We start from the raw sequence: 26,630 nt of genomic DNA, 5'->3' as shown, positions 1-26,630 counted from the left end.
AAGAATGATCTATTTGATCTATAAGAATAGAAGTCTGAGAAGATACAAGAAAAATAATGAGGGAGCCCATTCCTCCACTGGACCGTATGTTATAAAACTGTACTAATGATAACACTGCCACGAGATAGCCAAATAGATGGAGATAGGTCTGTAAAAAGTCCTGTACATAAATGGTATTAAATTATTCAAAAAATGAAATTAGGCCAACTCGATAACCTGTTGAAAATAATAACTTTAGATTTTTTAAAAGTACAAAAGTATTAGAAGTAAATGCAAGAGATTGTTTTTATAATAATTTTCTTGGAATGACAACATTGCCAACAGCTACGGAACAAAAAATTGATGTTTGAATACATAAGAAAATTTAAAACTTCTATAAGAATTTTAAAAAGTCGTAAACAGAGTTAAGTACAAACATCACAGTCAGTGAAAAATACATCCTTGAATCATAAAGATCATTAATAAATCATTAAAATGAAGATTCCAGGAGAAAAAAAGCAAAGGGTATGAACAGACCAATCAAAAAGGGAATATGAGGGGCTGCTCCCATGGCCCAGTGGTTAAGTTCACGCGCTCCGCTTCAGCGGCCCAGGGTTTCACCATTCGGATCCTGGGAGCGGACCTCGCACTGCTTGTCAGGCCATGCTGAGTCCACATCCCACATAGCACAACCAGAAGGCCCTACAACTAGAATATACAAGTCCTGGGGGGCTTTGGGGAGGGAAAAAAAAACAAAAGAAGATTACAACAGATGTTAGCTCAGGTCCCAATCTTTAAAGAAAAATAAAGGAAATGTGAACAATTAGTACACATGTGAAAGGATGCTCAATCTCACTAGTATTTAAAGAAGTATAAATTAAAACAAAGAGTTACCATTGCCCTACTCAGTTGCAGAGAATAAAAGGATTTATATCAGTGGTGTTGTCTAGGGAGTGTGAAAATTGGCATTTTTATGAGTATAGGGCTTGGAAATTGATACAGCCTTTCTGGAGGGCAAATTATTGACACATACTCAAATTTTTAAATGTTCATATACTCACCCAGGAATTCCATTTCTAGGAATTTATTCTAAGGAAATAATGTAACATACGTGCAAAGATATACGGAAAGAATGTACATTGTTTATAATAGTGGTATTTTAAGCAATCTAATTGAATTGCTTAACTGAATTATAGTAATTCATGTTGTAAATACTTTGCTTCTATTAAGAAAAATGTGATATGTTTATAAAGTGACTAGGAGAAATGCCCACAGTACATTGTAAAGTGAAAAATGCAGGTTACACAATAATAGGTAGAAAATGATTCGAAGTTTTTTAAGTGTAGGGAAACCTTTTATACTTCTTTGAGCATATAAAGAGGTATGGAAGGATGTCCACCGATCTGTTAATGGTTTCCTCGGGAAAGTAGGATCCGGTGTGTATTATTAATATGCTCTATTTCTTATACAGCTCTATATTGTTTTATCACAGGAAACATATATTACTTGCATAATTTTAAGTGTGCTTTGCCCTGTAACAAAACAAAACAAACCTAGAAATGACTAAGGACATAGTTTCTGGTACATTCCCTGTGTCCATAAGCTATATGTGGCATAAATTATTCTTGCACAGATTTTCTGTTGACACTCCACGCTAGTGCTAGACCTTTTCTACATGCAGGTTGGTGTTTACATTACTTCATTTATCAACCTTTGCCTTTGATAATGATAACTTCTTTCTTCCTTTATTTACACATACACACACACATGCACACATACATGCACAGGTATTCCATCACCTCATTCTTACCCCAAGAAGGCACCAGTGCTCGTCTGTCACAGTCCCCCAATCCACAACACAGCAAAACAGAACAAACCTATAACTGTGATCCCTTTAGAGAAATAAAGAATTAAAGAAAATGAGGCTATTTGATGAGGAAGAGGAATTGAGAGAGGATTTCCATTTTAGACATATTAACTAGATAATACCTATAACTTTTATTTGTGTAATATTTATAATTTAGAGAAAACGTTCATATACATTGTTTTATTTGAGCCTCAACAATCATAAAATAAAAGATGTTAGAATCTCCATTTTATTTGTTTCCTATTTCTGCGTAACAGATTAGTACAAATCTAATGGCTTAAGAACGACACCCACTTATTAGCTCATAGCTCTTTAGGTCAGAGGTCTTGGCCGCTGTGGCTGGGTTTTCTACACAGGGTCTCACAAGGTGTGGGCTGGGCTCTGGGGAAGAATCCTCCTGCATGCTCCTTCAGGTTGTTGGCAGCCTTCATTGTTTGTGGTTATGACACTGAGGTCCCATCCTCCTGCTGGCTGTCAGGATTGCTCTCTGGTCCTAGAGACCACTCACAGTTTGCCATGGGCCCGCTCACAGCTCCTCTCACAGTATCACAGCTTCCTCTTGCAAGGCTGGCAGCAGGATCCCTTGTGTTGAATCCCCTTTGTGTGTCTAGTCTCTCTGGCTTTGTCTTCCAAAACCAGTGGAAGAAAACTCCCTGCTTCTAAAGGACTCATGTGATTAGGTTTGCCTATCTTGATAAACTCTCTATTTTAAGGTTAACCAATTAGTAACCTTAATTGTATCTACACAATCCCTTTTGCCATGTAATTTAATTATGATGTAACACCAGGAGGCTGAGAATCATGGAGACCCTTTTAAAGTTCTGTTCGTCACACCAGTTTTATAAGTAAGGAGACTGCGGCTCAGATAGGGTAAGTGACTTGGCCAAGGTCACACTGCTAAGTGACAGAACCAAAATCCAATCCCACATTTTCTGACAACAAAACTCTTGTTCTGACAGATAGAGGAAATTCTTGACTGACTTGTTTCTCTTGTCTGATTAATCATATCACATTAATCACACAACTCTAATTACATCATCCTGAAACTCCCTAATGCTTCCAAAATTAAATAAAAAATTTTTTCCTTAACACTCGATGTTCATAATATGACAGCAGCTTTTCAAATTTATCTCCCACTTTTCTTCTACATGTAACTTACATTTCAACTCTTCTCCTGGATGCCTCACATCTTACCTCAGAGTTTTTGCCGGTTTGTTCCCACTGCCTGAAATGCACTCTCCCCTCTTCTCCACCTGTCAGATCGTATCTGTTCTTCAGAGCTACCTCTCTCCTAACCTTTGCTTATTCTCTGCAACCAGGTGTAATTCTTCCCTGCTTTGACTTGCCATTTAGATTTTTTTGTTGTTGACTCTTAATAGTCTCCCAGTCTTGTGTTATCTGTATACTGTAATCTCCTAGACTGTATGTTCCATGAGAGAATAAATGCCTCTGTAATCCCTGCAGAGCTTAGGTCAGTTGCCTTGTCCATCAGAGGTTCTTAGCAAGTATTTATTGCATAGAATAAAATGAGAGAACTTAGGGCAGGAAAATAGCTGTGAGAGTGGATGTACCAGAGCAATAATAACAGCAGCCACAACAGCAACTTCATATAGTGCTTACTGTGTGTTAGTTATGATTCTAAGCATTTTAAGTATGTGAGCTCATTTAGTCCTTACAGCAGCCTGAGGTAGGAATTATTTTCCTGTCTTAAGGGTAAGGAAACTTAGAAACTTAGGCCACAGAAAGTTTTAAGTGACTTTCCCTGCATGAGTTTACATAGCTAGTGAATGGCAGAGACAGAAAAAGGAAAAGAGAGCTTAAGGTAGTTTGGGATAATGCCTTTATTAAAAGAAGGTGAGTTGGTGAAAGAAAAGGAAGTGAGTTCTGAAGGAGATAAGAGAACCAGGTTGTACAATGACTTGAAAATCAAGGGAAAAGAAAATTTAAAGAGGATTTGATCAATAGTGTCATTGCTAAGAGCAGACAAGATGACTAAACACTGAGACAAAGCCAGGAATTTGTTAATGTGTTTATTGGTGACTTTTTTTTTTTTGGTGAGGAAGATTGGCCCTGAGCTAACATCTGTTGCCAGTCTTCCTCTTTTTGCTTGAGGAAGATTATCCCTGAGCTAACATCTGTGCCAGTCTTCCTCTATTTTGTTTGTGGGATGACACCACAGTATGGCTTGATGAGCTATGTAGGTGTGCGCCAGGGATCCAAACCCACAAAACCTGGGCCACCAAAGCAGAGTGTGAAGATTTGACCTACACAACTGGGCTGCCCCCTATTGGGGACTTTTAAGAGAACAGTTTTAGTAGGATGATATGAGAAGAATTCAAATTGTAAAAAGTTAAGGGGTAGATGAGTGGTGAGGAGGTAGGGGCAAATGTGGACTCCTTTAGAGTCGCCTGAACTGAAAGAAAAGAACACTGGAATCTTGCAGAGCAGTATTGTCAAGGGAGGGGATACAGAGGGAGAGACTAAAGGTGCAGTAGGAACACAGAATAATAAAATGAAGAAATAGGAGAGAGAAGTGGTATGAGGATGGGATCAAGGAAGACTACAGCATAGGGGTTGAGATGTGGGCTGCAGCAAGGAGAGAGGGGCACTTCTTACTTAGATGATGGAACAGAGGGAAGAGAGGAGCCAGGAGGAGGAAGTGGAAGTAGAAAACTCATTCCTTTTCACCTTGAACTCGCTAGTCCCTTTGGAGGGTGTATGAATTTCCTAGGGCCACCGTAACAAAGTACCAAAAGTTTGGTGGCTTCAAACAACAGAAATGTATTCTCTTATGGTTCTGGAAGCTAGAAGTTTGAAATAGGCTGTAGGCAGGGTTAGTCCCTTTTGAAGGTTCTGAGGGAGAATTTGTTCCATGCCTCTCTGCTGGCTTCTGGTGGTTGCCAGCATTCCTTGGTGTCCCTTGACTTGTAGATGCCTCCCTCCAGTCTCTGTCTTGGACTTCCCATGGCATTCTCCCTTGTTTGTCTTTCTATGTCCAAATTTGTCTCTTTTTATAAGGTTGCCAGTCATTGGATTAGGGCCCACCCTAATCCAGGATGACCTCATCTTAATTTGATTACATCTGCAAAGACCCTGTTTCCAAATAAGGTCATGTTCGCATGTCCAGGGGTTTAAGACTTCAGCGTATCTTTTTGGCAGACATCGTTCAGCCCAGCAGGTTAGGAACCTTGACAAAATGGAAATGTCTGCTGTGGAGAATGATAAGGAGTCAAAAAGAAATGATGGATAACTGTAACCTTCTTTCTTTGGACTATGTTCAAATTCCTTAGCCTTTGATTCTACACTCTGATTCCCATCTGTTCCATCCTGGCTAGACTAACATCTGAATCTCTGAATCCAGCTTGTTGCCTGTATGTCCACCGCCTGCCTGCCTCCTCCTTGGGTGGCTATATTGACTCTGAGTGTGGTCCACCTACTTGAGCTCCTGCCACTTGTCTGATTCCCTGGCGTCTGTGCCAGTCTTGGGGAGCCTGGTCAGCCCCAACCTGCACCTGGAATGAAGCACCACTCCAGAGGAATAGACCTCTTAGCGTACTTCCTTTATCTTACTGGTCCTCCTGGTGTTGACTTCTAGCTGCGATGTCTGGATGCCACCTGAATTCAGGTGTGACATGGTGTTCATAGGTCAGGGCTGCAGCAGAAAGAATTATTGACTAAGTCTTCCAAATGTAAGCATGTTTATATTTCCTTGATCTTTTGGGAAGCCTCTCTTACTTGCCAGTAAGATTGTTTCCTCAGAGATGCATCATTCTTGGCAGTTATTACAGTTTTCCTCCCTCTTCTCTGGTCGCAGGACCTATGCCGGGTTTTCTCTAACAGCTTGTCTCCCTGTCTGATCTTCAAGTGGTATTAGAGAAACTGCAAACGCCCAGCGTGGGCTTACCTAACAGCTGAGGGATGCCTTTCCTCCCTGTAGATCACATGACTAGGTATGCCTGTCGAGTTGGCTGTCCTTTTAAAGATGAGAGAAGTGTAGGAGTTTTACCTACTATAACAGCTGCTAGGGATGATACATCTTCAGAGAAACAGCGTAAATGAGAAGTAGTGGTCGGGGGTAGTTAGCACTACATTCTCCCTCACTCCTTTGTATCTTCTTTCCTTTCAGCAGAACATCTTTAAGAGAAATGAAGCAGTTCCTCTCCAAGCCTTCTAAAATATCTTTGTACTCTTGGTAATTCAGAAAAGAGTAGACATGAATTCTGACATTTACCTCCAGGGACTGTTCCCCTCCCAGTTCAGTCCATTTCATGAGTTTACTCTGGAGGAGCCCTGATACGATGTGATGAACTGTGTTGTTTTTACACGCTTACATAAATGCATCCCGTAATCTTTGCCACTCTGAACTAGACAAGGGAAGACCAGACTGGTCTTCAGCTCAAACACTGATTGGATCTGTGTGTGGTGGGGTCCTCTGATCTGTTCTCAAGTCAAGTGCCACAGAGTTTTCAGTTTCTTCAAGAGCAACTTGAGAGGCAGTTAGGGAAATAAGCTGTTAGAAGAAACCCAACACAGGACTGGCTCCCTGGGGAGAGAAAAGCTGCCCTAGGTTTCCTGCCCTAGAAGAAGTATCTCTAAGGCCTCAAATGACCCCTTCTCCAGGTTTGTGCAGAATGAACTGATTTTGGACTAAATCTCCAAGATCCTTCCCTCCGTCAGAGTGAGCTTTTCTTAACTATTCCTGTGGGAGAGGTGTATCTAGCAAGAACTTAGAGTGCCTTGCTGCATTTATGTGCTTATTTCTCTGTCTCTTTACTAGTCTGTAAGCTCCATAAGCTTTTATTTTGGGGAGGGAAAAGGCTATCCTTTTTCTTTTTTTATATTAAAGTTAATTTTTTGAATAGGTAACACATTTTTGTTTCAAAAACCAAAACTATAAAAATAATTATGTTTCAGATGTCTCACTTTCACACTTTTCCCTGCTGCCTTTGTATTCATGTGTTTCTTTATGCAAATGAAAGCAAACATAAATATACATTATTTTCCACCTTTTCTTAAAGAAAAGGTAACTACATACAAACTGTCCAGCACCTTGTTTTGTTGGTTAATATATCCTGGATCTCTTTCTATATCAGTACATAGATTCTTTATTCTTGTCTATTGCTATATTGTGCTGTATTGGATGTATTATAATTTATTTAATAAGACTCTATTAAAAGAAATGAGTTGGGTTCATTCTTTTGCTATTGTAAACAATGCCACAATGAATGACTCTGTACATATGTCATTCTGTTCGTGTGCAGGTTTATTTATAGGATATTGCTAGAAGTGGGATTGTTTGGTCCAAGAGTAAATGTAGTTACAATCTCCTTGAGTTTTTAATTCATCTGTGTATCTCCAGGATCCAGTGTCCATGGTACATGGAGTCTTTACTCAGTAAGTAATTTACTGAATGACGAAATAAATGAGAGGTACTTTTTCTGAGTGTCTGGTCATTTTGCCCTCTTGGGGTCAAACCCATCCAAGGCTATCATAAATTCTCTAAGATAAGCCCAATATAAACCATCTGTTCCGTTAAAAATAACCTCCTACAAAGAGGAATTTTGATTATTTTTATAAATAGACCCATAAAAGAACACTTCACCTATGCTTTTGTTTCATTTTTATGAAGACACACATCGTTGAACTTAGTAGAAAGTCTGTCTCCAAAAACCAATGAATGTATCATTTTATTTGGCTCTGATGGCTAAAGTCCTATGAGTCAGAGTTTTTTCCCCCTCTTTCTTCCTTTCTCTCTCCCACCTTCAATTTTATTTTTTGCCAAATGTTCAGAAAAGTCATCCTATAGACAATGATGTAAACACCACCTGTTATGACTAATCCACTCTGGTCTTTCCCTGTTTCGGCTGCCTGCCACTACTGAAGTAGTCAAAAGCAATACTAAAGTACTGAACTGATGGAGGGATCCTTCAAATTGCAGCTCATTTAGTATCTGCCTGATACTCACAGGTTGTAAATTATAGTACTAAATAAGAACATGCATCTTTGAGTGTATTACTACCAATAACTGTCATTGTGACCTTTAGCATTAAACTTAACCCTCATTTACTCATTTATAGAATGAGAAAATGGGGCATTAGGAGTTGTAAAATATCTTCTACACCTGAGTTTTATGATTTTCCAACATATTGATTTTGCTTGATCCTTACTGAGTTTTGTTTGACATTTCATAGTTTATTATCTCCTGCTTCGTTGTAAGTTTAAGGTTCAGTTTTGCTACTTGTTTTTATTCGTGGTAGAAGCTATGGCATCATTCAGTAGTGAAAATAACATGAGTTTTGTAACTTACCAGGCTGAGTTTGAATCCTGGCTCTGTAACTTACCAGCTGTACGATCCTGGAAAAGTTATTTAACCTTTCTGTGCTTATTTTCTCATCTGTAAGATAGGACAATAAAGAAGCTACCTCATAAACTTGTAAGGATAAATTAAAAAAGCATTTAAAAGCATTCAGTTCCATGCTTTGTGAAATTCAGTAAATGTGACTGATCAATATATACAAGCAGCCAAGTAGTAGGGGAAGGGATTGTGATGGGGCAGGAGTTTCCATTACTCTTACCTCATGAGTAACTGACTGCACAAATTGTTTAAAATTTGAAACATGTCACGCATATAAAAGAATGTAATCAACATATGGTTTTAATAATAATAAAATGAAAACTCGTGAACTTAGCACTCAAATTAAGAAAAAAACATTACCAGCCCCTTAAAAGACCCAGTGAGCCAACCCCAATTGCATTGCCCTGCCTTTCTGTCCAGCGGTAACTACTATTCCTTTGATTTTTTTTAATAGTTTTGTTACCTCTGTTTATTTCCGTAAACAATATACTGCTTAGTTTTGAAAAACTGAATAGCAAGCACAAACCTGGATGTGTAATGGAGGGACAATATTGCCACTACTAGGCGAAGATTCCCAGGGGATGTTAATCTTGAACAGTCTCTGAATCACATCTGGCTCTAACTTCCCCAAGTATGTCTGAGTCCCTTCTGGAGAAGTCAATGGGTAAGGTTATGAGTGAGTCCTCGGAAACAAAGGATAACTCTTGGGATACCTGACAGAGCTGGGATTTGGACTATGTATTAGATGGCTAGGAGAAATATGGCCTCTCTGGCTGTCAGGCGTACCTTCAGTGAAAGCAGTGAGGTGAACTGACTGTCCTCACCTGATTCAGATAGTAGAACAAGAAATGGAGAGCAGGGATTTCATTTCCCTACTGTCAAGACCACCCAAAGCGCAGATAGGGCTAGGCTCACCTCTTCGTTCCATCTTCAGTTAAAAAAGAAGAGTACAAAGAGGGTCAGGATCTTCGTGATGACAGGCATCAAAATTACTAACTGATAGGTCACTCTCTTCTAGTCTGTGCGGAGTGCAGCTCTCATTAGGCCATTGTGACCCTGCCCCTTTGTTTGAGATGGCTCCATCTCTCTGGAAGTGTGTGGAGCCATCTTTTTGTCTCGGGGAGGGTGGCGGGTGGCGGCTAAGATTGCACAGTGCTCTTCCTTGGTGTGGGTCTATTTTCATTCCTTGTTCTGCATATTTGGTATGCCCTTTCCATCTAGCAGCTCATGTCTCTGAATTCCAAGAAATCTTGTAGGATTTTTTTGTTGATGATTTCTTCCCATCTACTTTTTCTGTTCTTTGATTCAGGATCCCCTATTATCCAAAAGCCAGACCTTCTGAACTCCTAATCGTCTTATTTTTTTCACTTCCATTTTCCATTTCTTTATCCTTTAGCTCTATATTTTAGAGAATTTCCCCAAAGCTCTTCTGTTGAATATTTTATTTCTGCTAATATCCTTTTAATAAACAAGAATTCTTTTTTTCCCTTTTGAATATTTCTTTTTTTATAGCACCCTGTCAGTTAGTGGTTGTACTATCTTTTATCTCTCTGAGTAAATTAGTGATAAGTTTTTAAATTTTTTCCTCCCTGCATGATTTCTGATTCTTCCCGGTTGCTTTTGTCTGTCTGTTTTGGTCTCAATCTTACGTATTGAACCCTTTTTTCAGATGTTTGGTAATCTTTGGTTTTCTCTTCATGGTTAACAGTGGGGGACCAAACAGATGATTGGAAGGTGAGGCATGGATAAGATTTGTTGACCATGAGCTTCATTATAGGGTGATATGAACAGGCTACTGGTTTGGGAACCCTGATATCAGTATCGGTTATTTCTTCTTGGTCAGGTTCCCCAGAGAAGTGTCTTGCAATCTCCTTTCTTGGGAAGGGACAGGGTAAGGGTCTGGCTGCAATGTTCTGTTTGCTGGGGGAAGAGGGGTGGCTGTCTCTGCACTGATCATTTAATATTCAGCAGTTAATTATTTACTGCCCCTATTTCTTGGGTTAGTTTGTATAATCTCATCTGTGTCTAGCATTTCCCCAGTCCAAAGCCCCTCTGTTTCACTCTCTCCAAATAGTAGAAATTTTCACACTTCTGCTGGAGGAGATATGGGGGAGGGATAGTCACTCAGAGGCAGGGAGGGGGTCTAGGGATCTAACTTTTTCTTCAAACAATTTTCACTGTAACCCTGATTTTAGTGCCCCTTCCCCCCTCACCCCCCCACCCCCACACACACCCAGTTCTCTATTCTGTGTGCTTTAAGGACTTTGTGGTGTAAATCAGGTTGCTTTTCATCTTTCCCTGTAGAGGCTTGGTATTCAGCTTTCTCAGGTCTCTCTGCTTTCTAGCTTCTTTTTACCTTTGAGGTTATGGCCTTTTCCCTCTTCTCTTTGTCCTTGCAGATTTATGTCTTTAAAACAATGACAGAACCTTCTACTGTAGTCTTAGTAGAATTTTGGGAGGAATTAAATATGTGTGTCCAATCTGCCATCCTAACCTGGAAAACCGCCATTTGTTTCTTTGTTTAACAGATGAGGAATGTATTCTGAGAGATTGTGTGCGCCAGATTACATGTTCCTGTGTCTATTTTGCATAATAATAAACCACCCCAAAAATTAGTGATTAAAAACAACTGCAACATTTATTTTTTTCACAAACGTGATTTGGGTGGGGATCAGTGAGGAGGCTCCTCTTTGTTCTCCTGATCCTCAGCTGAGGTGGCTCAAAGGCTGGGGGCTGGACTCACCTGAAGCCTTGCTCGCTCACGTGCTGGCAATTGATGCCAGCTATAGGCTTGGACTTTCGATGAGTTCTAGCTGGGACACCTACACCTGGCCTTGTCATTGGCTGCTTGGCTTCCTCACAAGAGACTGGATTCCAAGAGTGAGCCTCCCATAAGAGAGAGCCAAGCAGAAATTTTATTGCCTTTTGTAACCTATTCATACACCATCTCTTCTGCCACATTTTTCATTAGCATTGAGCCACTAAGTCTGGCCCATATGCAAAGGGAGAAGAATTAGACTTCATCTTTTGATAGGAGGAATATCGGAGAATTTATGAACATATTTTAAAACTACCACATCACGTGAATGTAAAATGTAGATCCAGAAAGAAAAACCAGGTCTTTTGATTCTTATTTTAGGACTTTTTCTTAAACCCTGTTGTAGGACAGTAAGTTGTAACTAAAATCAGGTGTTTAGATGACACACGCATGTTATGTTTCCATGGTTTTTCAATTTCTCTGTTATAGGTATTCTCTATATTCAATTTCTCATTATGTAGTTCACTCTAATAGAGAATTTTTTAACTTTTTTTATTGGTTTATAAGTCCTGTGTATTTTGTTCTTAGATAGTTGTAGAGATACAAGTTAGAAATCATGTCTAAACCAATGGTTTTCAAACCTATTTTTGTTCTTGTTTTTTATTTTTGTAGCAAAATGCTTTTTTTTTTTTTAAAGATTTTATTTTTTCCTTTTTCTCCCCAAAGCCCCCCAGTACATAGTTGTATATTCTTCGTTGTGGGTCCTTCTAGCTGTGGCATGTGGGATGCCGCCTCAGCGTGGTTTGATGAGCAGTGCCATGTCCGTGCCCAGGATTCAAACCAACGAAACACTGGGCCGCCTGCAGCGGAGCGCACGGACCTAACCGCTCGGCCACGGGGCCAGCCCCCTGTAGCAAAATGCTTTTTGAAAAACAAAATTTTTCTTAGAGCATCATTATGTTAAGCAGAGAATAGCTGAGCTGCTCTGAGTAAACCCATCCACACAGCACTGCTCCCCTGAGGTGGCCCTTGAAGTTCTTTGGAACCTGGGGAATGACTGACTTAGGCCATGTCTTTCATTTTATAATGTCAAAACTGAGGCCTAAAGAATTTCCATGAGTTGTCTAAGGTTAAGAAAGTTAGTAACACAGCCAGCAACAAGACCTAGTCCCTTACTTCCAAGGCTGGTGCCTTTTCCATTATTTATTTATTAGTACTTATTTAATTACAAATTATACTCATGTGTTACTTAACAATGGGGATACATTCTGAGAAATGCATTGTTAAGTGATTTTGTCGTTGTGCAGACATCATAGAGTAGTGTACTTAGACTAACCTAGATGGTATAATCTACTACACACCTAGGCTGTATGGTACCAATCTTATGGGACCACTGCTGTATGCAGTCTGTCATTGACCAAAACATCGTTATGCAGCGCTTGATGGTTTGGGATGAAATTTAGGGTATAGCATTTTGCGATGTTGTGTCACCAGCAGCAAAGCTTTTATATCAATATTTCCTCTCTTGATGTAGGATAAGGAATGGAGGCCCCGGTTCCTCTTACTGAACACCCAACCTACATAGAGACTCTTGTTTACCTGTGATGCTGCTGTTGCCATCTGTACTGACTGACCAGGAGTAATCTTCAGTCTCCTAATCATGTGGCCTATTTAAAATGTCAGTCTTTGCTTTGGTGGCTAGGTTGTGGAAAGCTATATATTACTAGTTTCCAACTAGAGTCAGCTACGATAGCTTCTTCAAAATAGTGAGCTGGTAAAATTTGGTTGATAATCTCACACCCTTATATATAGTTGTATTATGATCTTCACATTTTTTTAAATATACTGCCAGCCCCCACCACAACCCTTATTCTTGCACTGGCTTCAAATGTTTTACTTAATGTTTCTAAGCAACCAACTAAAATTGGCAACACTATATTAAAAGAAAGGGAAAATGATTACTGCTTATCAATTTAGCACAGAGTGTTCCCAAGTATTGGCTGAATGAAACCTAAATGACAGGTTTTTACTGATAAATATATTTTGGCTTTTTTCAGTGTATTATGATATTCTATATTGCCAAAAATCTGCATATAATAAAACAAAGATTTGCCCATTCTACTTGTAATATCAGTTTGAGATTTAATTAATCTCTCATAACCACATTGATTTTCTCTTTTGAATTAGATTTTAATAACCATCTGTGAGAACAGGCTGAAAGCCTGTCTCTGGAAACAATGCCTTGATATTCAGGGACATGAGAGCAGCTGCAAGCTGTTATTCTTCCTTTCTTAATAGCTGAATGTCACATCCTGTAGTTTGGCTTTCATTCACTAATGTGAGCAAAGGATTCTGCCTTTCTTTCTGACTCAACTTCCATTAACATAGTACATTAATATTCTGCATTACTCTTCAGTCCAAGTTACCTTCTGAACTAAAACTAAATCCCGTCTGGACCTCTGGTTCTAACCTTACCCTATAATCCTCTTGGCCTTGGCTTTACTATTTCTCTTTATATAAGAATCTCCCCACTCTGAGGCTTTGCCAAAATCCAGTTCTCTTACTAACTAAAATTTCACTCTTCTTCCGCCTCAGCGTGGTATTAATAAAAATGAGTGGGTATAAAAATGTGTATATATGCTATGTGAGTGAATAAGTTAATTTATATTTGAATGAGTCTGTTTATATCTAATAGTGGGTGTTTATAGCCAGCTTGGGAAAGGTATGTGGGAAGGGAAAGGAAAGGGTAAGCCTGGTGAAGAGGAACAGAAACTGTAGAGGAGTCTCAAAAGATGATAGTAATAAGACTGGTGTTGGAGAGAGGAGACTATCATCTATTTCTTTTCTGCTGAGATGCCCTTTTCTTTCCCATTAACAAAGATTTCCAAACAATCCATAAGAAATTATTTATAGAGAGATCTAATTTTACTTGCTAATAAATTGAGCCTCTGTCCAATTTCTGCTTAAAGTACAAATTACTAGAAGTTGGATATTTCCATATTTAATAAAGGGTATAAGTCAATTATGGAACTGAATTTAAGAAATTTAATAATGTTTTATATTGTCAGCATCATTGCTGTCTCTTCTAAAAGCCATTGAACAATATTTCTCAATATGATCCTCAGACTGGCAGCATCAGCATCAGCTGGGAACATGTTAGAAATGCAAATTCTTGGGGAGAGCCCTCAGACCTATTGAATCACAGACTTTGGGGAGAGCCTAGTAATCTGTGTTTTAATAACCTCTTCAGGTGATTCTGACACACAGGAAAGTTTGGAAACCTTTGCTGTTAAGTATAAGAAATTAGCATCTTTGTACTATTTTCTAATATGAAAGTTTACCTTAAAATGTACCCTAACCCTAATGAAATTTATCTTAGTCGGTTGAAGTAGCTGATAGATCCAAGGATAGATGCTTGATTGGGAGAGTGGATACGGAAGGAAGGAAGACCTTATAGCTATGTTACTGCTGTGATGGTTGATATGGCTGTATTTGCTTAGTTGAAAACATGTCCTGATTACATTAGAATTAAATTCTGTATATGTACATTTCATTATTGTAGAATTTAGAATCTATAAAATATTAATCTATTCTGTTGGTTTGGAAGTACTAATACTTGAGAAAATATAATAGCCTAAGTAAAAAGCTTGGTGGATGGGCTCAAAAGCAGAGTGGAGGAAACAGGAATTAATGAGCCAGAATAAAGAACAATGAAAATTACTCAGTCTGAACAATAGAGAGAAAATAGACTGGAAAGAAAAACATGAGCCGTCTGAGAGACTTGTGGGACTATAACTAAAAATGTTACATTCTTGTCATTGGAGTCTTGGAAGGAGAGGAAAAAGAGGGTACTCTGAAAAAGTACCTAAATAAATGACCAAAAGCTTCCTACAGTTGGGAAAAGACATAAACCTATAAGTTCGAGAAGCTGAGCAAACCCTATGCAGGATAAATCCAAAAAATGCACAAGACATATCATAATTAAATTTTTGAACCCCCCCCCCCAAAAAAAAGGTTGAAAAGCAGCCAGAGAAACACAACACCTTACCTATAGGGAAAAAAACATTGAAATAACAGTAGATTTCTCATCAGTAATCATAGAGGCCAGAAGGAAGTAGCTGAAAGAACTGCCAACCCAGAATCCTATATGTGGTGAATATATTTTTCAGCAATGGAGGGGAAAGCAGGACATTCTCAGATGAAGGAAAACAGAGAATGTGTTTTCAGTAGACCTAATCTAAAAGAATGTGTTTAAGGTTCTCTAAACAGAAAAGAAACAATAAAAGAAAGAACCTTGAAACATCAAGAAAGAAGAAAGAACATGATAAGCAAAAAATAGGTAAACACAATATACTTTTCTTTTTCTTTTATATTTTCTAAATTATAGTTGACGTTGGAAACAATCATTATAACACTGGTGTGGTCCTAAACATGTGTAAAGGAAATAAGATAATTATAGAGAGAAGGGTAAAAAGATGCTAAATAATGTACAGTTTCTACACTTCACTCTAACTGGTAAAACAACACCAGTCTACCATGATAAGTTATGTGTATGTAATGTAATATCTAGAGCAATCTTTCACAAACACTACAGATAAATCAAAATAGAATTCTAAAAACTGTTCAAGTAACCCACAGGAAGGTAGGAAAAATAACAGAGAAAACAAAAAAGAAAATGACAGAGTTAAGCCCTGACATCTCAGTAATTACAATTAAATGTAAACAGTCTAAATACATCAGTTAAAAGATAGAGATTGGCAGAGTAGATTAAAAACATGACCCACCTCACTCGTGTCTACAAGAAACTAAATTCAAATATAACAATATAGGCAGGTTGAAAGTAAAATGATGGAAAAAGATATAGAGGAGTGGCTATATTACTATCAGATAAAGTAGACTTAGAGCAAAGAAAATTACTGTAGACAGAGAGGGAGATATATAATGATAAAAGGGATGATCACAAAGAAGACATAGCAATCATAAATGTGAGTGTATCAAACAGTGGAGTTGTAAGATAATGTGGAGCAAAAACTGGTAGAACTGAATGGAGAAACAAAAATTCACAATTGAGTGTTGGTCTCCAATGATAACTGTGGATTTGGTAGAACTAGACAGAAAATCAGCAAGGATATAAAATATAGAAGAACTCAACATCATCAACCAGCAGGATCTAATAGAGATTTAGAGAACACTCCACCCAACAACAGCAGAATATACATAATTTTCAAGTGCTCGAAGAACATATGCCAACGTTGACCACATCCTGGGGCATAAAACAACCTCAAAAACTTCACAGAATTGAAATAATATAGAGTATGTTCTCTGACCACAGTAGCATAAAATTAGAAATCAATAACAGAAAATAGCAGGAGAATCTCTAAACACCTAGAAACTAAACAGCACACTTCTAAATAGCACAGGGGTTGAGCCAGCCCTGATGGCCTAGTGGTTAAAGTTTGGCACATTCTGCTTCGGTGACCCAGGTTTGATTCCTGGGCATGGAACCACACCACTCATCTGTCAGTGGCCATGCTGTGGTGGTGGCTCACAGAGAATAACTAGAAGGACTTAGAACTAGAATATACAATTCTGTAGTGGGGTTTTGGGGAAGAAACAGAGAGAGAGGAGGTAGGCAACAGATGTTAGCTCAAGGTGAATCTTTCCCAGGAAAAAATGAGATAAAATAACCTGTGGGTTAAAGAGGAAGTCTCAAGGGAAATTTAAAAAAATGAATAGAACTGAATGAAAATAAAAATACAACATATCAAAATTTGTGGGAGACTGCTAAACCAGTATGGAGAGGGCAGTTTTTACCAGTCAATGCATACATTAGGAACAAGGGAAAGTTTCAAAACAAATATCTAACCTCCCACCTCAAGAACCTAGAAGAGAAGAGCCAAATAAACCCAAAGCAAGCAGAAGGGAGGAAATATCAAAATGAGAACAAAAATCAGTAAAATTGAAAAGAGAAAAATTGAGAAAAATCAATGAAACAAAGAGCTGATTTTTTTGAAAAGATGAATAAAGTTGACAAACCTCTATCAAGACTGACAGATTATCAGTATCACTAATGAAATGGGATGCCACGGCAGACCCTACAGACATCAAAAAAATAAAAAATACCACAAACACCTCTGCGCACATAAATTTGACAACTTAGATGACATCAACCAATTTCTCGAAAAACACAAACTCATCCAATATGAAATACTCCTATCAGCAATACGTGAAATATCAAATTGATCCACATCCTCTCCAACATTGTCATACTTTTTAATTCTTGGCAATAGAATGGGTATAAAATTGTATCGTTGTGTTCTTTAATCGCATTTCCTTACTCACTGAGACTGAACGTCTTTTGATGTGTGTCATTTGTGTGTTTTCTTCTATTGTGTGTTTCTTTTATTTGTCTGTGTTTATAATCAAATCATCTGAAAATGACACTGTTCTTTCGTTCTAGTCCTGTGTCTTTAATAACTTTTTCATGTCTTTGCACTTGCTGGAAGCTCCAGTACAATGTTGAATAAAAGTACTGATAGTAGACTTGTTCCTGTGTTATTTCAGCCCTTATTTAAAAGAGAATGCTTGCAATATTTACCCATTAATTATGATGTTTGCTGTAGTTAACTTTGTATTCTTCAAACAGAATATAGGTTTTTTAAAAGTAAATTTCACAAAATATAAAATTATTTTCAATAAGTTACTCATATGAGGAATTGTAAAGCCTGTATCTTTGACAGCAATGCCATAAAACTAGAATTAATAATGGAAATTTAAACATACTGGCTTAGAAATTTTAAAAATAGATTTCTTAATTTCTGCAGTAAAAAATTAATACTGAACTTAAAGGTGTAGAAAATAGCAACTATGAGAATTCTGCATCATAACTTATGAGATAAGGCTAAAGCTATGTTCAAAATAAAAGTCATAGCCTTTAATGTTTTCTCCCTGAAATAGAAGAGGAAATATTAGTAAAGTAAACTTCCAATGTTGGATTGCTCCAGGGCTCAGTTCCCAGAGCTCAGTCCTCAGGCTTCTTTTCTGTTTACCTCTCCTTAGGGATCTCATTAAGCTCAGTTTTACTCCCTTCCATGAGATAGAAACCTTCACATCTCCCCTGCGCTCAGGAGTCACATATTCAGTTGTCTGCTCAACATCTGCACTTGGGTGTCTAATAAGCATCTTACATTTAATGTGACCAAAAGAACATTCTTGATTCCCACCTCTCCCCCTGAGAAAACCTCCTCTAGTGTTCTCCATTTCAGTAAATGGCACCACCATTCACCCAGTTAGTTAGGGTAAATTATTGAAGTCATCTTTGGCTCCTGTCTTTCTGTCAACAAATTCTGGCATTTTTATCTTTCTCTCAGCATATCTTTCAACAGCATATCCTATTAAGTCTGTATTCAAAATATATCACAAATCCAACCATTTCTCATCATTTCCATTACTACCACTGTGGTGCAAGCCACTACTGTCTCTCACCAAGCCTGCTCCCTTACCGTGTATTGATAGATATTATGAAACAATAGTAACTGAAATTGTTTCATACAGTAATAGGCCAGTCAATGGAATCATATGCATAGCCCAAAATTGGCCCCAGTATGTAAAAGAACTTAAGCCATGATAAAAGTAGTATCAAGAAACAATGTGGAATGACATGCTTTCATAAACAGTATTCTGTAATTGGCCACTTAGGGAAAAATGTGTATAGTCTTACCTCTTATATAATAAAATAAATTCCAGAAACAGCAGTAGACAACATTTATTGAGCATTTACTATCTTCCAGGCAATGTGCTACATGTGTGTGAAGGATGCAAATTAGAAGAGAGAGATGATCATCTGATCTCTAGAGAGGGAAGGGTTACTAATCATAAAAATATCAAGTACTAAATTAAAAGGTTGATGAAATTAGCTAATACAGTATTAAGTATCTTCTGTTTTCAGAAATAAAATTAAAAGGCAAACAATAGATTCTGTGAAGGTAACAGGAGAAGCAGCATTGTTTTTTAATCTCTCTAAAGGCCCCAATAAAACATACAAACCAAATATATAGCAAAATTAAAAATCATAGACATCAGAATTAGTTGGTAAAATGTTCCTATAAGCCTCAAAAGATAAGCAGTACAAATCACCAAAACCATAAGATCTCCATGGTGTTAGCTTCTGGGCAGGAGGAAGCAGAAGGAAGCATCTGGGTGTTTGATGGACCTGAGAACAGGAGAGCTTCAAAATAACGAACAGGTGTTCATTGGAAAGCTCAGGAGGCCAGTCCTAGAACAAAGGCTGAAACTGGGAGGGGTTTTGCCAAGAGCAGGTGAATGTCGAGGACCTATGCTAAGATCTGAAGGGAGGAGGTTACCTCTGTGAATTCTCAAAACTGAATGTCTAGGGCTCCTTTCCAGGCCAGGGCCCATACTGAGATTAGAATCAAATTTGAGCAATGCAGCGACAATAGAGATTAAGGCAATAGGATATCTGAATGAAAGTGGAGGAGGGAAACTAAGACGACCTTGAAGTCTTAGAAAACAAGCTATCATATTTGAGTTCAACATAAAAAGAACAAAAAAGGGAGCTACACCTCCTGTAAGTTTGGGAAAACTAATTCCAAATGAAATTGGCAACAGAAAAGGAGCAAGGACAAATTTTATAATTTTTAATTACAAAATTTTACTGTAATAAAAAAGAGTAAAAAACAAAATAACAGCCACTCAGACACATGCCCACAAAAACAGATAAAATTCTATTTCAGTATGAGCTAAAATTCATTAAGAAAATGATACAACACTTGAAAGAACAACATATATCAGAATTGTAAAAACTCCAAATGCAGTGAAATAAAGGAAAGAATTAGAAATATTTTTTTAAATTTTAGAAAGAAACTAGAAGAAACACGAAAGCAAACAAACATAACAGATAATGTCTTCAGAGAACTAGAAGATGAAAAGGAGGAATGTTTAAAATTTTGAAAGAAATGAAGAAAGAAAAAGAATTTGAGAGAAATTAAAGTTGAGGTGGCAGTCTAGTCAACATATGGGTGGTTGGAGCAAGGAGGGCCTGGTAACACTATTCCTTGACTGGTAGTGGTTTCAGAGGCATTTGTCTTTTACTAATTCATTAAGCCATACATTTGTTTTGTGAGTTTTTTCTGTATTTGTTTTATTTTACAATTGTAAGATTGTGAAATGCAGCAAAAAGACAAATAATGAACTGGAAAGTATTTGCAAAAAAGAAAAGAATAGGAAAAATACATAAAATGTTCATGCAAATTGATAAGAAAATGCTAAAACTCCGATAAAGAATTGCAGAGGATGTAAATTAATGATTTACATGTATTCAAAAAGCTAATAAACATTGAAAATATCAAGTATTACTGAAAACTCTATATTACCTATATATGTAATATGTATGTATATATGTAATATATGTTTATATATTTTGTAATATGTATTTACGTATTTACATATGTTTATATGTATATATGTAATATAGAGTTTGTTTCCCCTGGAAGACAGCTTTTAGGAAAGGAGGGAAAAGAAACTTTATATTACATCTGTAGATAACTTTTAATGTAAGATACAGCCTAGTATGTGTTGTGGATGAAGTTGGGGTGAGGTGGCAGTAAGACCGTCCAGTAAGTGCTCTTCACTATGGTAAGTTTTTCTGTTGTATGATTCCCAAGGTGAATGCAATACAAAATAATTCATTTGTTTTCTGTTCATGTTCAGTTAGCTTGGCATTTTATAACTTGGAAAATTTTTCTGATTGATCACTTTGATTGCTGTTTTATACTTCACAGTGAGAGACCTACCACCAACTTGCCTTGATGTTAGACAAAAACAGCGTATCTCTATGGATGCATTATCATCTGAAATGAAGGCCCCAGTTCTTCCAGAACCTGTCCTTCCTGTCCAGCCCAAAACTATGAAAGACTTTCAGTAAGTTTCAGCTCACTATTATATGTAGACATATAGTCATCTGCATGTTAGCACTTGACATAATTTAATATTTTTGTTTGAGAAATTGATTGAACTTGTGGATCATTATAAGGTATTAGCCAAGAGTGAAGACATGGAATACTAGATATCTCAAGCTGAAGATGAAAACAAATGTGTAAATAACAGATAAAGGGTAGATAATGTTTCGACAAAACAAACACTAAGAGAATATAAGTCAAAACAGGCAAAAAGGTGGTGATAATATAGTAGAATGTTTCCTTTTTTGAAAATAAAATTCCATCTAATATGTAACACATAAACTATAAAAGCTGTGCCACTACTAAAAGAATCCAAATGGATACTTGAAGGACTAAGTGAGAATGAGAAATTAGAGACAGAATGTAAAGGAAATCTCTCTGGAAGTTTGACTGTGAAGTGAAGGAATGAAAGAGTGATCATTCTAAGGAGCATGTGAAGAATGAATTTTTTTAATGGCAAGTAAATGGGAAAGTTGAAGTTAGATTAATGTCTTAATCCAATTAAGAATTATAAATTCACAAACTATATTTTCATTAACTAACTGGAACATATTTCTGTATTCAGCTTCAGTATTTCAGATTGCATGTTTGCTGACATTTATTTGTAAAGAAGTAATGTTATTTTACCTGAATAGTATTTCTATTTACTATGGTTAATAATTATTTTCGTTTTAGGGAAGATGTAGAAAAAGTTAAGTCATCAGGAGATTGGAAAGCAGTACATGATTTTTATCTCACAACATTTGATTCTTTCCCAGAGCTAAATGCTGCATTTAAGGTAATAATACATAAAACACATTTTTCACTTTTAGTTTTAAATTTTCCAAAACGGATACAATAAATTTACCTCTTTTTCTACCCAGTATTGACTTAAGCAACTGTTTAAACGGACATACGTATGTATTAATTTCCAAAATTTTACATATGACAAATATTAAGTGATATCTGAAAGAATATTTTTATTTGTACTAATATTAATTTTTTACTCCATTCTTTCAGTTTTAAAAAAATTGTTATTGGGGCTAGCCCTGTCAAGTAGTGGTTAAGTTCTCATGCTCTGCTTTGGCAGTTTGGCGTTCGTGGGTTTGAATCCTGAGTGTGAATCTACACACCACTCATCAAACCATACTGTGGTGGTGACCCACATACAAAAGAGAGGAAGACTGGCACAGATGTTAGCTCAGGAACAGTCTTCCTCGAGCAAAAAAGAGGAAGATTGGCAACAGATGTTAGCTCAGGGCCAGCCTTCCTCAGCAAAAAAAAAAAAGAAAGGTATTAAAATAATCCTTTTATGTTTATTTTTTAGCAATATTGCCCCCAAAGTTCTTTTTCATCCTACTAAAAAATACTAGAAATTATGACGGAATAACTATGGTTCAGATATTACTAAGAATAGTCCTTAAGGGGCTGGCCCCGTGGCCGAGTGGTTAAGTTCGCGCGCTCCGCTGCAGGCGGCCCAGTGTTTCGTTGGTTCGAATCCTGGGCGCGGACATGGCACTGCTCATCAAACCATGCTGAGGCAGCGTCCCACATGCCACAACTAGAAGGACCCACAACAAAGAATATACAACTATGTACCAGGGGGCTTTGGGGAGAAAAAGGAAAAAATAAAATCTTTAAAAAAAAAAAAAGAATAGTCCTTAAAATGTAATATACACTTATTCTTTAATTGAATTTGCAGAAAGATGCCTCTGCCTCATTTAATACTATTGAAGACTCTGGAATTAACACTAAATTTGTGAATGCTGTATATGATACCTTACTTAATACTGTAAGTATTTATGAACACATGCAAACAGTATAATTCTTTGGCTCTTTTGTATTTTAAAAGCAGCCACATAAATATTATAAAAATCTCCTTATAACAAAATTATTTTAGAAACTCTAATATAATAGTAAATTTAGTTGGGATTTTCAGAAAGTTGGCTTCTTTTATTCTTTTTTTTTTTAATTAAATGAGAATTGAGCAGAAAATATTTTTATATCCAGTTCTTGTTTAGAAAGAATTGCTAAAATAAAATTCGTGCTTCATTTACTCAGCAAAAGGAAGTAAGTTATTTGATTGTATTGGAATTACACTGAATCTCTAGATCACTTGTTCTCAAACTTTAGCATGTATCAGAATCATAGGAAGGGCTTCTTAAAATACAGAGTTTTAGATTCAGTAGGTCTGGGGTAGAACCCAAGAATTTGTGTTTCTAACGACTTCCTTGGATATATTGATGCTCCTGATCCAGGGACCAGATTTTGAGAACCCCACTGCTGTAGGTCAATTTGTGAAGAATTGACACCCTTTCAATCCATGGGCATGGTATATCCCTCCAATTACTTAGAGCTTCTTTAATTTCTCTTGGTAATATTTTGTAATTTTCTAAGTAAAGGTCTTACACATTTCTTGTTACATTTACTTCTAGGAACTTGATTTTTTTTTGATGCTATCATAATTTCATTTTCTAATTGTTATTAGTATATGGAAATACTTGCATGTATTTGTCTTTATCTAGTTACCTTGCTAAATTCTCTCATTAGTTCTAATAATATATCAGTAGATTTATTTGGATTCTCTATATACACAGTCATGTCATGTGTGAAGAATGAGTTTTATCTCTTTCCAATCCTTATATCTTGTATGGATGTACATGTTTGCCTTATTGCTCTGGCTAGGACTTCTTATACAATTCTGAATAAAAGAAGTAATAGCAGGCATCTTTGTCTTATTCCTAATCTCAGTACTTCACTATTAAATATATAAAAGGGTACTTAATAACATTTGTCATCAGAGAAATGGAAAAAACATTACACATCCATTCAAAAGTATATAAAAATTTTTTTTGAAACTTTACTGAGAATTGGCAATATTGTGGAACAGTTAGAACTTTCATATCCTGATGAGGTAAGTATAAACTACTACAACCGCTTTGGAAAACTACTTGGTATTGTTTACTGGCACCAAGTATGTGCATACAGTGTGCCCAAAAGCTTCACTCCTAGGGACACTTCTCTGACTTTTTTTGACTTGGAATGATGTTAATGTTTTATAGACACTAAAAAAATTAAATCTACAACATGAGGCGAAAACCCTTTAAAATGGAATAAAAACAGAAAGAAAAAAACCTAACTATATTTCTAATGAATACCATAACCATACCAGAAAACAAAAAAGGAACTAAGTCAAGTAACTTTTATACATAGCACTTTATATATCTTCAGTCTAAAGATTAAAAGAAAGCTGTAAACACATCTTCAACATTCCTGAGTTTTTTTTTCCCCCAGTGATACGGGTTAGCAATTCTGAAACTACTTTCTGTGTAGTGTTGTTGAATTAAAACAAATATATTGATGTTGGGAGTCAGGTTCTCACTTCTGGAGAAGAGAGATAAAAATATGAGTTGGAGGATGGCCCAAAATAACTGGTATTGAGGCATCATAATGAACTCAGGAATTTTAATAGATAGATGGGGGGGGTGTGTGTGTGTATTTCCTAACCCTGTCACTGAAAGGGCCTAGAAATAATAACATCCCAGTAGCAATAAGCACTTTAGTGTACATGGTTTCTAAATGTCATTCCCCACTACAAGGAGTCAGAGCTCCCTAGAGAAATGGCTGATTCCAGGACTGAGGCAGGGAAAGTACAAGATGAAGATGAACCTGGAACATCTGGTTTTTCACCATTAAGAAATGTTGTCAGCTGTAGGTTTTTGTAGATGTTCATTATCAAGTTAAGGAAATTCCCCTCTATTCCTAGTTTGCTGCGAAGTTTTTTTTTTTAATCATGGATGGAGGTTGGGATTTGTCAAATGCTTCTTCATCTATTGATATGATCATATTATTTTTCTTTTAACCTATGGATGTGATGAATTAATTGATTTTCAGATGTTGAAGCAGCCTTGCATCCCTGGAATAAATCTCACATGGTCACGGTGCATAATCCTTTTTATACCCTGTTGGATTTGATTTGCTGGTATTTTGTTGAGGATTTTTACATCTGTGTTCAGGAGAGATACTGATCTGTAATTTTCTTTTCTTGTGATATCTTTGGTGTTGGTATGAGGGTTGCTGGCCTCATAGAGTGAGTCGGGAAGTATTCTCTCTGCTTCTACTTTTTGGAAGAAATTGTAAAGAATTGGTGTCTTTTCTTTAAATTTTCAGTAGAATTCACCAGTAAAATCATCTGGGTCTGGTGTGTTCTGTTTTGGGAGGTTACTAATTATTGATTCAGTTTCTTTAATAGATACAGGCCTATTTAGATTATCTATTTCTCCTTGTGTGAGTTTTATGAGATTGTATCTTTCAGAGAATTGGTCCATTTCATCTAGGTTATCAAATTTGTGGGCAGAGTTGTTCATAATAGTCCTTTATTATCCTTTTAATGTTTGTGGGATCAGTAGTGACGATCCCTCTTTCATTTCTGGTATCAGTAATTGGTGTCTTCTTGCTTTCTTTCTTGGTTAGCCTGGCTAGAGGTTTATCAGTTTATCAGCATTTGGTTTCATTGTTTTTCTCTATTCCCTGTTTTCAATGATTTCTGCTCTAAGTTTCTCATGTATTTTATTCTGCTTACTTTGGAATTAATTTGCTGTTTTCTTTTAGTTTCCTAAGGTGAAAGCTTAAATTACTGATTTAGCTCTTTCTTTTTTTCCTAATATAATCATTCACTGTCATACATGTCCCTCTAAGCACTGCTTTAGCTGTATCTCACAAATTTTGATAAGTTTTATTTTCATTTCCTTACAAAGCTAAATGTGAACTTACCATATGATCCAGCAGTCATGCTCCTAGGTATCTACTCAAGTGATTTGAAAACCTGCACACGAATGTTTATAGCAGCCTTATTCATAATTGCCCAAAATTGGAAGCCATCAGGCATATTGCCAGATGTCCTTAAATAGGTGAATGGATAAACAAACTGTAGTGCGTCCATACGGTGGAATATTATTCAGCAATAACAAGAAATGAGCTGTCAAGCCGTGAAAAGACACTGGGGCGGGGGGGACCTCAATTGCATATTGCTAAGTGAAAGAAGCGAGTCTGAAAAGTCTGCATACTGTATGATTCATACAATATCACATTCTGAAAAAGAAAAAGCTATAGAGATAAAAAAAAAAGATGAGGGCTCGGGCAGGGAGAAAGGGAGGAATGATCAGGCTTAGTACTTATGTCACATTGAAACTTGGAGCCTAAACTTTGTCTCAGCAGCAAGTTGAGGTAGTTGAATAAGAGATCCGGGATAAACCAGAAACCCTGAAAGAGGTGCTAAAGTGGTCTCAAGCCTGAAGAGCTTCCTTTCCCCCACTGCCCTCACTGTCTTGCCCCACTGACCACCAGCTTCTAGAGGAAGGAAAATAAAAATCCTCATTTTTAGGACCATAGGATTCCTAAAGAATAATAAATATCAATAAGCATTCAAAAAAATAACTATGAATGAGTCAGAAAAAATAACATAGATTTAGATCCCCTAGGAATTCAGATATTGAGATTATCAACAATGAGACTATCTAAAATAATTAGATTTGATACCAGATAGAATGTTTAGAAGTAGAAAAATCAATAGATAGATTAAACAGCAAATTAGAGACAGCTGAAAAAAGACTGGAAGATAGAAGTGAAAAGAAATTTCTGAGTAGACCACAGAGGGAAAAAGAAGAAAGTATGAAAAAAATAAGATATAGAGGGTAGAATGAGAACATCTAAGAT

At 36.8% G+C, this 26,630-nt stretch overlaps 1 protein-coding gene across 4 annotated transcripts in view; it reads left to right on the top strand.

Moving 5' to 3' along the window:
* HECTD2 (HECT domain E3 ubiquitin protein ligase 2) overlaps positions 1 to 26,630 on the top strand; it is a 78,275-nt gene that overhangs the window by 16,661 nt on the left and 34,984 nt on the right. For all 4 annotated transcript variants that reach the window (XR_011436985.1, XR_011436981.1, XR_011436987.1 and 1 more), the window contains exons 3-5: positions 20,760 to 20,898; positions 21,612 to 21,714; positions 22,618 to 22,707. Coding sequence is in view for 1 of the 4 variants with exons in the window: in XM_023642734.2 (XP_023498502.2) it covers positions 20,760 to 20,898; positions 21,612 to 21,714; positions 22,618 to 22,707 (332 nt within the window). In the remaining 3 variants the exon portion in view is untranslated. The remainder of the gene's footprint in view (positions 1 to 20,759; positions 20,899 to 21,611; positions 21,715 to 22,617; positions 22,708 to 26,630) is intronic.

The sequence above is a fragment of the Equus caballus genome, chromosome 1 (genome assembly GCF_041296265.1).
Source record: "Equus caballus isolate H_3958 breed thoroughbred chromosome 1, TB-T2T, whole genome shotgun sequence".
NCBI lineage: Eukaryota > Metazoa > Chordata > Mammalia > Perissodactyla > Equidae > Equus > Equus caballus.
Note: the sequence above shows the minus strand (reverse complement) of the source record. Positions and strands in the feature narration are given on the sequence as shown.